The sequence below is a fragment of the Salmo trutta genome, chromosome 19 (genome assembly GCF_901001165.1).
Source record: "Salmo trutta chromosome 19, fSalTru1.1, whole genome shotgun sequence".
Classification (NCBI taxonomy): Eukaryota; Metazoa; Chordata; class Actinopteri; order Salmoniformes; family Salmonidae; genus Salmo; species Salmo trutta.
In genome coordinates, this window is record NC_042975.1 from 25,290,174 (window position 1) to 25,304,419 (window position 14,246).

Here is a 14,246-nt window from a genome sequence, read left to right on the forward strand (position 1 = left end):
ATTTATAAAAATTCTCTGGATGTTGTCAATTGTTTGCTGTTGTTTGAGGGTGGTTCTGTGACCTTACCCCAAATTAGGTTTGAGGTAAGGAGAGCTGACCTCGTTTGGCAGCATGTCTACATTCTAAGGCTCTCACCATCCCCCTCTTATCAGCAAGTGCCCAAGAATGGAATGCTCATTGACTACGCAGTGCACTGAATACACTCGTTTCCTAATGACAAGTTGATGTATTATGTTAACTTCTAGTTTATCAAAACATCAAAGTTTTCTGCAAATTTACTTTTGTTTCTGTGAGTGTTTTTTAGGAGGGGTTCATTCTATTCCGACTGGGCAATTCAGTACATTTATTGAGATTGAATTTATGAAATTAGGGGCAATTTTCCATAATTAATGTGAATTGGAATGCATTTTGTCAAATTTCCTGTAATTGAAATGGTTTGCCAGCCCTCTCTGCAACTAACATTTATGGAACATGTTGTTTTAAAATCATAGAGAAACATAACGGTTCACTTTTAAATGGTCTTTCTACTGTACATCTTGTTTTATAGGTAATGAATGTACCATAAAACTGCTCATATAAGGAAAATGCACTTATACTAATGTCTGTTTTAGTGAATTCATATCCTCTGGGATAGACTCTGTTCATCCCAGATACCCAGTCTGTCTGAAATGAATGTACTGGTTTTAAGTTGTTTAGCTCCAATAACAAAACCATTTCTTACTGTGATGGCCAATATCGCAAATAGATTTTTACACTAGTCTGTTTGATATGTCTGTTGTCAATAACTATGATAATATCATGCAACAATATTAATAATCTCACGTGTAGTTTGCAGAGAGCAGGTGAAATAAGATATGTCAGTGTCATGACACAACTGGATCCATTTTTTTTTTTTTTTACAAACTTCTCGTCACCCATCTCGTTTTTATCCTGGACATCAGTTTATACAAGCCAGGTTGTCAGTCAAGTCACTCCTTCTTTCTGATGAGTGTTTTCTGCACAAATGATAACATACAGTGCCTTGCAAAAGTATTCATCCCCCTTGGCGTTTTTCCTATTTTGTTGCATTACAACCTGGAATTTAAATAGATTTTTATTTGGATTTCATGTAATGGACATACACAAAATAGTCCAAATTGGTGAAGTGAAATGAAAAAAATAACTTGTTTGAAAAATAAAAAAAATAAAAACGGAAAAGTGGTGTGTGCATGCAGTTGAAGTCAGAAGTTTACATACACTTATGTTGGAGTCAATAAAACTCGTTTTTCAACCACTCCACAAAGTTCTTATTAACAAACTATAGTTTTGGCAAGTCGGTTAGGACATCTACTTTGTGCATGACACAACTAATTTTTCTAACAATTGTTTACAGATTATTTCACTTATAATTCACGGTATCACAATTCCAGTGGGTCAGAAGTGGCTTTAAACAGCTTGGAAAATTCCAGAAAATGATGTCATGGCTTTAGAAGCTTCTGATGGGCTAATTGACATAATTTGAGTCAATTGGAGGTGTACCTGTGGATGTATTTCAAGGCCTACCTTCAAAGTCAGAGCCTCTTTGCTTGACATCATGGGAAAATCAAAAGAAATCAGCCAAGACCTCAGAAAACAAATTGTAGACCTCCACAAGTCTGGTTGTGGTCCCGTGTGGCTCAGTTGGTAGAGCATGGTGTTTGCAACGCCAGGGTTGTGGGTTTGATTCCCACGGGGGTCCGGTACGGAAAACAAAGAAATGTATGCATTCACTACTGTAAGTCGCTCTGGATAAGAGCGTCTGCTAAATGACTAAAATGTAAATGTGGTTAATCCTTGGGAGCAATTTCCAAAAGCCTGAAGGTACCACGTTCATCTGTACAAACAATAGTAAGCAAGTATTAACACCATGGGACCATGCAGCCGTCATACCGCTCAGGAAGGAGACGCGTTCTGTCTCCTAGAGATGAATGTACTTTGGTGCGAAAAGTGCAAATCAATCCCAGAACAACAGCAAAGGACCTTGTGAAGATGCTGGAGGAGACAGGTACAAAATTATCTATATCCACAGTAAAACGATTCCTGTATTGACATAACCTGAAAGGCTGCTCAGCAAGGAAGAAGCCACTGCTCCAAAACCGCCATAAAAAAAGCCAGACTATGCTTTGCAACTGCACATGGGGACGAAGATCGTACTTTTGGAGAAATGTCCTCTGATCTGATAAAAAAAAAATAGAACTGTAGCCATAATGACCATTTTGTTTGGAGGAAAAAGGGGGAGGCTTGCAAGCCGAAGAACACCATCCCAAATATGAAGCACGAGGGTGGCAGCACCATATTGTGGGGGTGCTTTGCTGCAGGAGGGACTGGTGCACTTCACAAAATAGATGGCATCCTGAGGAAGGATATATTGAAGCAACATCTCAAGACATCAGTCAGGAAGTTAAAGCTTGGTCGCAAATGGGTCTTCCAAATGGACAATGACCCCAAGCATTCTTCCAAAGTTGTGGCAACATGGCTTAAGGACAACAAAGTCAAGGTATTGGAGTGGCCATCACAAAGCCCTGACCTCAATCCTATAGAAAATGTGTGGGCAGAACTGAAAAAGCGTGTGCGAGCATGGAGGCCTACAAACCTGACTCAGTTATAGCAGCCCTGTCAGGAGGAATGGGCCAAAATTCACCCAACTTATTGTGGGAAGCTTATGGAAGGCTACCCAAAACGTTTGACCCAAGTTAAACAATTTAAAGGCAATGTTACCAAATACTAATTGAGTGTATGTAAACTTCTGACTCACTGGGAATGTGTTGAAAGAAATAAAAGCTGAAATAAGTTATTCTCTCTACTATTATTCTGACATTTCACCACATAAAATAAAGTGCTGATCCTAACTGACCTAAGACAGGGAATTTTTAAGATTAAATGTCAGGAATTGTGAAAAACTGAGTGCTATGAAGCCCCTAATTAAGATCTGGTGCAACCAATTACCTTCAGAAGTCACATAATTAGATAGATTGCACACGGGTGGACTTGGATTAAGTGTCACATGATCTGTCACCTGATCTCAGAAAGGCCCCAGAGTCTACAATGCCACTAAGCAAGGAGCGCCACCAAGCAAGTGGCACCATGAAGACCAAGGAGCTCTCCAAACAAGTCAGGGACAAAATTGTGGAGAAGTACAGATCGGTGTTGGGTTTAAAAAAATATCAGAAACTTTGAACATCCCACAGAGCACCATTTAAATCCATTATTAAAAAATTGAAAGAATATGGCACCACAATAAACCTGCCAAGAGAGGGATGTCCACCAAAACTCACAGATCAGGCAAGGAGGGCATTAATCAGAGAGGCAACAAAGAGGCCAAAGGTAACCCTGAAGGAGCTGTGAAGCTCCACAGCAGAGATTGGAGTATCTGTCCATAGGACCACTTTAAGCCGTACACTCCAGAGCTGGGCTTTACGGAAGAGTGGTCAGGAAAAAGCCATTGCTTAAAGATGTTCGCCAAAAGGTGGGAGACTCCCAAAACATATGCAAGAATGTACTCTGGTCAGATGAGACTATAATTGAGCTTTTTGGCCATCAAGGAAAACGCTATGTCTGGCGCAAACCCAACACCTCTCATCACCCCGAGAACACCATCCCCACAGTGAAGCATGGTGCTGGCCGCATCATGCTGTGGGGATGTTTTTAGTTGGCAGGGACTGGGAAACTGGTCAGAATTGAAGGAATGATGGATGGTGCTAAATACAGGGACATTTTTGAGGGAAACCTGTTTCAGTCTTCCAGAGATTTGAGACTGGGACGGAGGTTCACCTTCCAGCAGGACAATGACCCTAAGCATACTGCTAAAGCAACACTCGAGTAATTTCTGGGAAAACATTTAATTGTCTTGGATGGCCTAGTCAAAGCCCAGACCTCAATCCAATTGATAATCTGTGGTATGACTTAAAGATTGCTGTACACCAGTGGAACCCATCCAACTTGAAGGAGCTGGAGCAGTTTTGCTGTGAAGAATGGGCAAAAATCCCAGTGGCTAGATGTACCAAGCTTATAGAGACACCCCAAGAGACTTGCAGCTGTAATTGCTACAAAAGGTGGCTCTACAAAGTATTGACTTTTGGGGGGGGGGGGGGTGAATAGTTATGCACGCTCAAGTCTTATTTCTTGTTTGTTTCACAGTAAAATAATATTTTGCATCTTTAAAGTGGTAGGCATGTTGTGTAAATCAAATGATACGAATGATACAAAAATCCATTTTAATTCCAGGTTGTAAGGCAACAAAATAGGGAAAATGCCAAGGGGGGTGAATACTTTTGCAAGCCACTGTAAAATGTGTGCATACATTTAGTTAAAGCCAACCCAATATCTAAACATTCCAAACAACATATTTTACCCTTACAGAACACTCTTCAACAAAGAAAGCTCATATTTGCCACATACAGTATAGCCTGGCACACAATGTAGGTAGTACTGCTGCTTCTTGAGTACCTGATTTACTTGCAAGGCAAGGTCTGTTGATATATCCCCTTAACAGTATATCAAATGTGTGACAGACTACTAATTACAGTATTTAAAGAAAAGCCTCCTATATAATGCCTTCTTTCTGATGGGATTTCAATGCGAACTTGAACTTTGGCCTCAAAAGGCATAAAATATAACCTTAATGTAATGAATGTTTGGGATGTTGGTGTCCCTTTTCTGCCCAGAGAGTCCTATAGTTATTGTTTTCTGAGGACCTACATTCTTAGAAAAGGGTACTATCTAGAACCTAAAAGGGTTCTACGGCTGACCCCTTTCCACAGAGGGTTCTACATGGAACCAAAAATGATTTTTACCTGGAACCAAAAAGGGTTTTCCTATGGGGATAGTCGAAGAACCCTTTTGGAACCCTTTTTTCTAAGAGCGTACATTTACATTTTTACATTTTAGTCATTTAGCAGACGCTCTTATCCAGAGCGACTTACAGTAGTGAATGCATACATTTTTTTTTTTTTTTGTATTGGCTCCCCGTGGGAATCGAACCCACAACCCTGGCGTTGCACACACCATGCTGGCATTGCAAACACCATGCTCTACCAACTGAGCCACAGTGTAGATATTTGAATTTGTGATTGGTGACTTTAAAATGGAGGTGTTTTTGAATTTTTGAAGACAAATCAATGTACTATTCTTAAATGATGGACGTATTTTGAAGACTATCAGACTAAAATTATCATATATTTGATGCTCGAATGGTCAACATTTTTGCAAATGTCTTGCTATGGAGTGTTGCGCTAAAAGCTTAATACTCCCACGAGTAAATAGATTAGAACAGGTAAATTAGTCTGCACTATCCCACCCTGGGAGAAAAAGATTAATTATTAGCATATGAAGTAAAACTTTGATGGAGAGATTTGCATGCATTCTTTTGAAACGAAAGGAAGACTGCTCTGGCAAAAGTCTGTTTGAAAACACTTGGAATGACTCATATACAGTATAACCGTATGTGTGAAATTCTTTGTGTTTGGTTTACGCTGAGGATTTAACTTCATCTTAAACAACTGTGAAATTGTATAAAATAGTCCCATGCCACAGTATAATTTTAAATATGTTTGAGTGTGTTGTACATTTGTCAAATTACTAGCATGGACTATTGCCTTTTGTAGTTTAAACATGTGTTCAGCGGTATTGGCTAAATGAGCTAAATGCTGGATCAGTTCTTAAAACTACAACAGAAGCTCATAGCATTTATTATTCAGAAAAACATATTTTTGAAAATGTATTATATGCTATTGATGCTCTTGTGCATATATTTTGTTTATTATATTTTTATCAATATAAAAATGTCAAAGTACTCCAACAGACTTACAAACTAAATTTGTACAGTAGGCTTATCTATGTCCATAGACTGTTATGCCAATGAAACATGAAAAATAAGAATTGTGCAAAAGGGGAAACAGTATGTTGTTTTTAATGTTAACCATTAGTGGATTTCCAGTTTTGATTGAATAATGTCAAAAGGTCAGTGCACCTCACGTGGTGTTCTGTGACCTAATGACCATACCTGCGTTCAACACGAAAACATGTAATGCAACCACACAGTTTCTAAAGGTTCAATTAAACGGGAACAGTTTAACCACTTTGGTTGGGTTGTGGGTTCTAAAATGCACCGCTGCCCTTTAAAACGTCATTATTCATAGAATTTTATATTATCATAGCTAGCTAGTGCAATTTAAATGTTCAATCATCTTTCGACAACATTATGTCAGGAAATGGACTGTCGACCAGAATTCAGCAGTTTTTGGATCCCCATGAGCGGCTAATGGCAGGTACTCAGGTAAACAGATGGATGGGAGGCTGCCTATTGCCAGCAGCGAGTTAATGTTCGCTAGTTAACCTAACGTTACATGTGATGTCAACATTTTAACACAACTATTATTTGCTCAACTTTACACCATCATATTAATAGGGATGTTTCATAAACCAAAATGTATTGCTAACTGGTTACAATGTATACACATTTTTGACCATAATTTGCTCCTTTGCTAGCTAGCTAACTAGCCAAGACACTATGCTGCAGCCTCGCGAACTTGAACCTGTCACGCAAAATTATTTTTGCTTCGCGTCCCACCTTGCAGAATTTCGTTTCAACTTACTAGCTATCTAACTAAGATATAAAACTGTGTTTTGGCAAGACTGTTTCTTTGTGCCCCTCTGCAAACACATTTAAAAAGGTTTGAAAAAAATTAGGTAAGTGTTATCAATGTTGTTAACTTTTCTATATCCTTGTCAGAGCCCTTTCCAGCAGATGCAGGACCTCTTGGGCGATGGCGGGATCAAGAAGGAAGTGGTCCAACCTGGAGAAGGCCCACCAGTGCCAAGAGATTCATCTGTGTCAAGTACCCTCTAAAAATACTCCTATCTTTAGGATGCCTTACAATGTAAAGTATATGTATTGCATATTTATTGGGACATAATGCAATCGATTATATGTATCAACATTACACCATAGTGGGACACCACCATTTTTTCTTATAACATTGCCCATTTGTACACCTGCTAATATTCCTTCAGTTAATTTCTCAGGATTTCTGGAGTACTCTGACTGACCGTTTGAGACCACCAGCCACCTGAAGTAAGGTAAGAGATAAGGTATAGCCTACTCTTTAGGTAACTGGTTTTCATATGTGGCTTCATAAACAACTAATACACACTCCTTACCTTACAGACGTGACTATGTGGCCTGGAGCTGGGTATTCTGACCATGAGGAAGGGAGAGTTTTCTCTTCCTGCCTGCGTATGCATATGGAGAGATGGGCTGCCCTCCACTCATCCCTCCTGTAGCCACTGTGCTCTACGAGGTGCAGGTCCTCGATTTCCTTGACTCAGCCCAAGTGGATGAGTTCTTCGCAATGAGTTCGGTGAGGAGACTAGGGGCTTATTCAGTCAGGGCTGTATCTAGGGATGGGCAATATCGGCAATTTTATTAAAAATGTTTCTAATTATGGGTGATTCACCATATACCTAGATATTTAAAAATGTTTCTCTAAATAAGCTTTGTTGTACAATTAAAGGTCAAATACCAAATTTATACCAAGGCTAAATTGAAGCCTTCCACAACCATAACACTCACTAATAATGTAATTATTTTTTCAAAATAGTTTAACCTGCTTTTCTGCAATAATCACTGATCTGGCATTCAAGTTTCTCAGATGAAAATGCCCTTTTTGTTACAAATTTAACCAGAACCATGTGTAATGCACATTCACTAATAATGACTAACTTCTTGTAGCAGTCATTATAGAAAATTAACACAGGTCTCATAAACAGTCACTCGAACACAATCCCACATGCAGGGATGCAAGCTAGTCACCTTTCGGTGAAATTCGCAGTTTTGAATTCAAAATAGGCGACCTATGTGATTCATGTAGATCCGATGAGAAATGTTTGGGAGGGAGCTTTGGATCACACTACTAGCTGTAAGCGAACGAGTGATGCGCGTTTGGGGCAATACTGGCTGTATCCAAGGCTCAGCCAATTGTTCACATAACAGCAGAATGCAGCACGCTACTGAAGAGAGAAGAGACAACCAATTTGCTAGTTACAGCATCAGTGCGTGCTCTGGAAAGACAGCAGAGAGTAGAAAGGCAGTTTGCCATTTACAGCAGCGCGTCTCCTGAACGATAACGGAGAGGTAGGTGAAAAGCCTGACCACGGAGACGGGGGTGGGAAGGTGATGAAGCGTAGTTCATGAGCTGTAACCGAAAAACAACTGGCATTTGGACAGTTTGAGGTGAGGGAGAAAGTGTGGTGGAACAAGTACTAGTATTAGCATTGTTAAGTAACGCTATCTTGCTAGCTGGATCAAATTCTCCGTTAACTAGCCCGAGAAATGTTGAGCAACATTAGCCAACTTAACTGATCAAATAATTGAGTTTATGGTGTGAAAATGAGCTGGTCAATAAAGTCAGACAGCTAACGTTACAACATCAGATGAGCTTACATTAGTGACCTAACCAATTCGCTATAGTATTAATTTAACTGGTATAACGTTACGACTCCTTGCTGTTCCTCAAGCTATAACGCGTTAGTTGCTTACTGGACCCTGGCAATCTGTGAAATGTTAACTAGCAAACGAACTAACTACTATCTGTGAACTAATGTTTTCCCTCTACAATATGTGGTTACGGGGGCCGCATCATTCTTGTTTCTCACTTCAGTCACTTCACAGATGGTGTTAAAGCACTCCGAACCAGTGATAGTGGTCCAAAGCCACTGCTCCTGTGTTGCAGGAAGTGCTCTGTGCAATCATCTGGTGGCCCTTCTTTACCAGACAGCCCACTACTCTCAACTAAACATTCCTGCTGCACCACCAGTTCACAGCTGCACAGAGACAGAACAGCATTGGCACAAGCCAAGAACATTTGTGAGTCTATCCATATCCATAAAAAAAAGTATTCAGCCTATGTAACAGTAAATCCTTGTTAATTAGGGTGTGAAACCAGGTCCGGTTGATGGGTTAGAGTTCCGTAAACCTACTAACTTGTGTGCTGATGGAATAAGGGAAGTTGGAGGTTCCTAGAATGGAAACATTTAGAAAACATTTTCTTGTGATTGTATCCAGATGATAATGACAAATGTTTGGGACAAAGCCTGGGGGTAAATATATAATCTATAAATCTGTATATTTTAATTCATTTTATTTGAACTTTCGGGCTTGTGCTGTTTCTGGAAAAGTTACATGAGTCTTTGTCATAGTAATCTCTCCAACCTGATGTTAAGGTTTTCAAATGTTTTGCAGAAGTTCTCTCTACAAAGCACTCAATGGATACATACCTGACATGGACCTCTACGTCTCAGAAACGTATGCCAACTTTTCTCCACTTACTGCCCCTCTTGTGACAACAATGGAAATGTCAGCTGACGTGCCCCTGGTTGAGTCCGCCTTTGGGCCAGTGCAAGCCGGCAGTGTTCTGTCCTATCAGCTTCCACAGCCAAAGACCCGTGAAATTGTGAAGATTGCCGATGCCACTTCTCCACCAATACTTCCATTAGATGGCTACAGGCTTCAGGCTTCCCAGTGAGCTTACGTCCTTAGCCATCAGGAGCAGTTCCACCTCAAGGCATTAGAGACAACCAACGAGATGTCACACAAAGTCGAGGTTGCTACAAGGGAGCAGAGCAGCAGCCCGGAATGGCATCAGCTCAGGAAAATGAGAATAACATCCTCTCGTTTCCAAGAGGTTTGCCATGTCCGGGGAGACTTCAGCTGACCTCCTAGCTGAGCGGATGTTCAAGGGATCTGGTATGCAGACCATGGAGATGAAGAGGGGGCTAGCCATGGAGCCAGTGGCTGTACAGGAGTACCGCACACTGAAGAATGTTAACTTCTTTCCGTGTGGCTTCGTAGTGCACCCAGATGCTCCGTGGTTAGGATCCTCTCCAGATGGAATCATATTTGATCCCAGTGTGAGACCACACTTTGGACTCTTAGAGGTCAAGTGCCCAAATTTACCAAGTTATGTTGACTGCCCTTACCTGAAGATACAGAATGGAGAGCTGAAGTTGAAGAGATCTCATGCTTACTACTGGCAGGTGCAAGGTCAAATCCTTATCACAGGTTGTAGGTGGTGTGACTTTGTCATCTGTGCACAGGAGGACATCCTAGTTGAAAGGATATATACAGATCTACAGGTTTCAAAAACTATAAGAGAGAAGGTTGACCACTTGTATTTTTACCACTACTTGCAGAAGTGTCTATCTCGCACCTGAATGGATGCCCTGCATGGGTGCCAAGTTCAGTGGTTTTATGAAAAATAAGTATTGATGTTCTTGTGAAGAAATCTACAGTAGAATAGATTTGTTAAAAAAAATTAATTATTTCAGCAAATGTTCAACAGTTCAGTTAATCAATTACACATCTCTAACATTGTATTCAATCTTGCATTCTGGCTATTCTGTGTTTACTTGATTTCTTTCCCCCACCCCTGTAACTCATTGCCTAATTAAAGCCAATACAAGCTCCACACAAACTGATATTCACTACAACACAAATGATTGGTACATGTCGTAGATAAACAAATTATTATTTTGCTACTAGCAAATAAACACATTTACACTGGCTTGGCCCATGCTCTGGACCGGATCAGAGACGGCACAGTCCACAGGCAGGCAGCGCACCTTGATCTTCATCCCTCTCAGTCGGAGCAGGAGGTTTCAGTCATCTTCCCCAAACACCAGGTCTCTTTTGAATGTGCCAGTTCCACGCGAAGACAGTAGGAACAACACCTCTTTTTTAGGTATTGTCGCCCCCCAATTCTTCCCGCAACAAAGTCACTTTCGACGAAATGTGTACTACACACCTTTTCTGTAATGAAACAGAAAAGGTGTTTGGTGACAACAAAATTGTCTCGACGTACTGCCACCAACCACCTTTTTCTGAGCTCTACATCGACCGGGAAACGATGGAAGCTCACAATACCATTCAATTTGAAAGAAACTGAACACAGAGGCACTGAACAATGTTCATTAGCACCTCCTTCACGGGGCTGTAATTTAAACGTAGTCATTGCGAACTATTTCAGTCAGAAATGCATCGACGATAGCTAGTAAGCTAATGATAAAAACAATAGCAGAACACGCTCCGGAAGTCATCAACCCGATCGGAAGTAAATTAGAACGTTGGAGGCGGTATAATGCATAGAGCCTATTGGCCCAGAGTCGTGCGGGTTTGGCTGGTGTAAGCATCATTGTAAATAAAAATCTTAACTGACTTGCCTAGTTAAATAAAGGTAAAAAAAAGTAGCCTGGCTTAAGCTCGATGCCACTATAGAGGTGAAAGGAACACCACACACTTCCCCTCTTTCTCATTTTTCCAATACAGTGGATAAAAAGGGGTATGCCAGGTGTACTCTATGCCTGAAAGAGATCAATTATGTCAATAAAGGGTCTCATGCTCTGCGGCTAGAACATTGTACAACAGATGTCAACAGGCAGAAAGTGTACAATGTAATAACCTGCAGTGTAGCCCAAAGATATTGCTTTTGTGTTGAACTTGACAGTACAACTTGTGTGCAAGTGAGGGGGGATAATTCAATTTTTTTACCCGGTGAACGTTATTTTTGCACGTGTAGCCTTGTGCACTTGATCGATGTCTACTATAGTGGCCACTATAATAGAGCAAAAATAGAATGCCTGTTTGTTTCATTCTATTTCTACTTTAAGATGTTTTTTTCCCAAGTGCAATATTTAGATGTGTGTGGTCACAAGCGTTCTATTATAAAGGCTGTCATGGCTAACTGCAATATTAGTGTATTGTTTTTTTCTCAAGACATTGAGTGTCATTTGCAGTAAAGTCTAGGCAACAAATAACATTAGATTGCGTTCTTTACATTTTTTAGCTGTGAGTTTGTTTCACATTAACCACTTAAAAAAATGACACACAGACTGAGCATGTACATCATATATTCTTTGTTGTTTAATTAGTTAAAACCTGCATTTCCCTCTGGCAGGGATTTTTTGCATGTTTCGGTGCAAATAAAAAAAAGTGTCACCTTTTTGGGCCCTCACCAGTTTGCATCCCTGCACATGCTAGTGAGTAGCCAGCTAATCTTTATATTTCAAGTTTAGCATACTTGTATCCATTTGCTAGCTAACAAGGTAGCTTTACAGTTTCATTATTATGAACACACCCTTCTGTCTGTCTCCAATTGTTTGAACGGCATGTTAGCTGGTCCACTTTGTTCAGATGTTGAAATCAAGTAGCCTACCTTATTTCTGAAAATGAGAACAAGTTGCCAATTCCTTATATAATTAGGTTTTAGGCTCATTGCACATTTATAAAACACAGACTAGACAGCTAGTATAACAGTCTTTGGCTAAAATTCAAACTGAGCATTAATTTACCAGAATCTATGTTTATTGATACTCCTGTTTTAGTAGGGTCTGCTCTGCACACAATTTGAGGAGTTGAGACATGAAAAAGGGTATCGCTAGAAAGGTTATCTTCTCCTCTATTACAGTAAAATAATGTCTCAATGTGTTTCAGTGTCCATATGACCCATTCTGTTGGACCAAACCAGAAATGCAAATAGCGAGTTGAAAACACTTGTCAGAGAGCTAGAAGAGATCTTAGGAAAAGAGACAAGACTAAAAAGACAACATGAGAACAAGTGGACATAAACGCTCATAAAAAAAAATATATCTATATATCGCCGAGCCCTAGCTGTATATCACGACTCGACTCAGACAAAACTAGTTAGAGTTCCCTCAAGGTTAATGGTGATAACCTCCCGGACCAGGGTGTTGTTGTAACAGAGAATGTCAACCTACCTTATTAAATACAGTGGAAGGAGCTGAGATATGTTATGGAGTTGAATAAAGCCATTTTCTACTTGGACTGAAGTGACTATTTCTGGTCATGCTTCTCACTACTATCTGGGGATTAGTTGTAATTTTGTTGGCTCCCTCTCCCCTGTTTTTACCTTTCCTAAACCCCTCTCTCCCTCCAGGAGGAGCAGAACACTGTTCCTCTGTCCACGCTCTTCAATGTGGTCGACACAGAGCGCAGCTTTGGCAACCACTGCTTCAACCAGAGTCGCTTCGAGGATGCCAAAGATCGCTACAAACAGGTAGTGTCAGAAAAACAAGTTTTATGTCCTAAATGTTATGTCGTCAAATGAGCCCCTTGATTTTAGTTTCAGCATTATTTTATGATGAAGGATTACTTCAAGTGTATGTGAATGAATGAGAGGACTGATTGTGATGTTATGCTGGTTCCCTCTCATAAGTATTGAGTTTTTGTAGATTTTATTTTATTGTCAGAAACTCACTGTCATGTGTAATATTTGACAAGCACACTGTTGTGTGAGTGCGTGTAGTGTGTGTGAGTGCGTGTAGTGTGTGTGAGTGCGTGTAGTGTGTGTGAGTGCGTGTAGTGTGTGTGAGTGCGTGTAGTGTGTGTGAGTGCGTGTAGTGTGTGCACGCCCTACTGTGTCCGCACGCAAGTGTGCATGTGATATATAAATAAATACATCAAATAACTCTTTCTGCATATGACCTCTCCATGTGTCTGATCAGGCGGTGACTCTGCTGGGGAATCGGGAGATGGAGGAGAAGAGGAGCATCGCAGCGGTGCAGCTGCCCATCTACCTCACCCTGTCCCTGTCCCTGACCCAGCTCCGTCTGGACAGGCCCCTGAAAGCCCTGGAGTACGGCCACAAGGCCTTGGAGATCGACCCCACCAACACCAAGGCCCTCTTCCGCTGTGGTCAGGTCAGGTCAGACCCTCAGGGTGGGGGAAGTCATATTCTTGTCAATAAGCTGGGTTCATGTGTGTGTGTGTGCCTACAGTATATGTCATTGTTTTTGGCATCATAGTTTGTGCTATGGATATTAAATATAGGTGAGCAGACAGGGATCTGACGGCAGACATAAATGTTCTTTAAAAAAAACTTTTACAGGTTGTGCATTTGCTAGGACCATATGTTTTATGAAGATTTACCCATTTACTAGCATCTTAAAATGATTCTAAAGCATACATCTTCCCATTTTCATACATTTGAGATTTGCATGTTTGGTGATGGCTCACTTGTTGAAAGAATCACAGTCACAGATGTTTTAACCAGAGGGTTTTCCTCAGGCCTATTTGGAGTTGTTTGACTATGAGAAAGCCCAGGATTACCACACGATGGCTCAGGCCAACAAACCATTCGACATCGACATCAACAATCTCCTGAGGAAGCTTGCCATGTAAGATAATATTTCTGACATTCATTGTTTATTCATTGAC

At 40.6% G+C, this 14,246-nt stretch overlaps 1 protein-coding gene and 1 long non-coding RNA gene across 4 annotated transcripts in view; both read left to right on the forward strand.

Moving 5' to 3' along the window:
• The first annotated feature begins 5,026 nt into the window (after positions 1-5,026).
• The window catches only part of LOC115154204 (inactive peptidyl-prolyl cis-trans isomerase FKBP6-like), a 48,829-nt gene continuing 39,609 nt past the window's right edge, over positions 5,027-14,246 (forward strand). Inside the window, exons 1-7 of one of the 3 annotated variants that reach the window (XM_029700201.1) lie at positions 5,027-6,293; positions 6,750-6,897; positions 7,043-7,096; positions 7,185-7,377; positions 12,967-13,086; positions 13,535-13,729; positions 14,097-14,206. In XM_029700201.1, coding sequence (XP_029556061.1) covers positions 7,270-7,377; positions 12,967-13,086; positions 13,535-13,729; positions 14,097-14,206 — 533 coding nt within the window. In that variant the 5' untranslated portion in view covers positions 5,027-6,293; positions 6,750-6,897; positions 7,043-7,096; positions 7,185-7,269. Of the gene's footprint in view, positions 6,294-6,749; positions 7,097-7,184; positions 7,378-12,966; positions 13,087-13,534; positions 13,730-14,096; positions 14,207-14,246 lie in introns of all 3 variants that reach the window. The other 2 variants (XM_029700202.1, XM_029700200.1) reach the window with 2 other exon arrangements.
• LOC115154206 (uncharacterized) lies at positions 8,467-10,482 on the forward strand. Its single transcript, XR_003867842.1, has 2 exons — positions 8,467-8,882; positions 9,258-10,482. It is a non-coding gene; the product is annotated as an uncharacterized LOC115154206 (long non-coding RNA).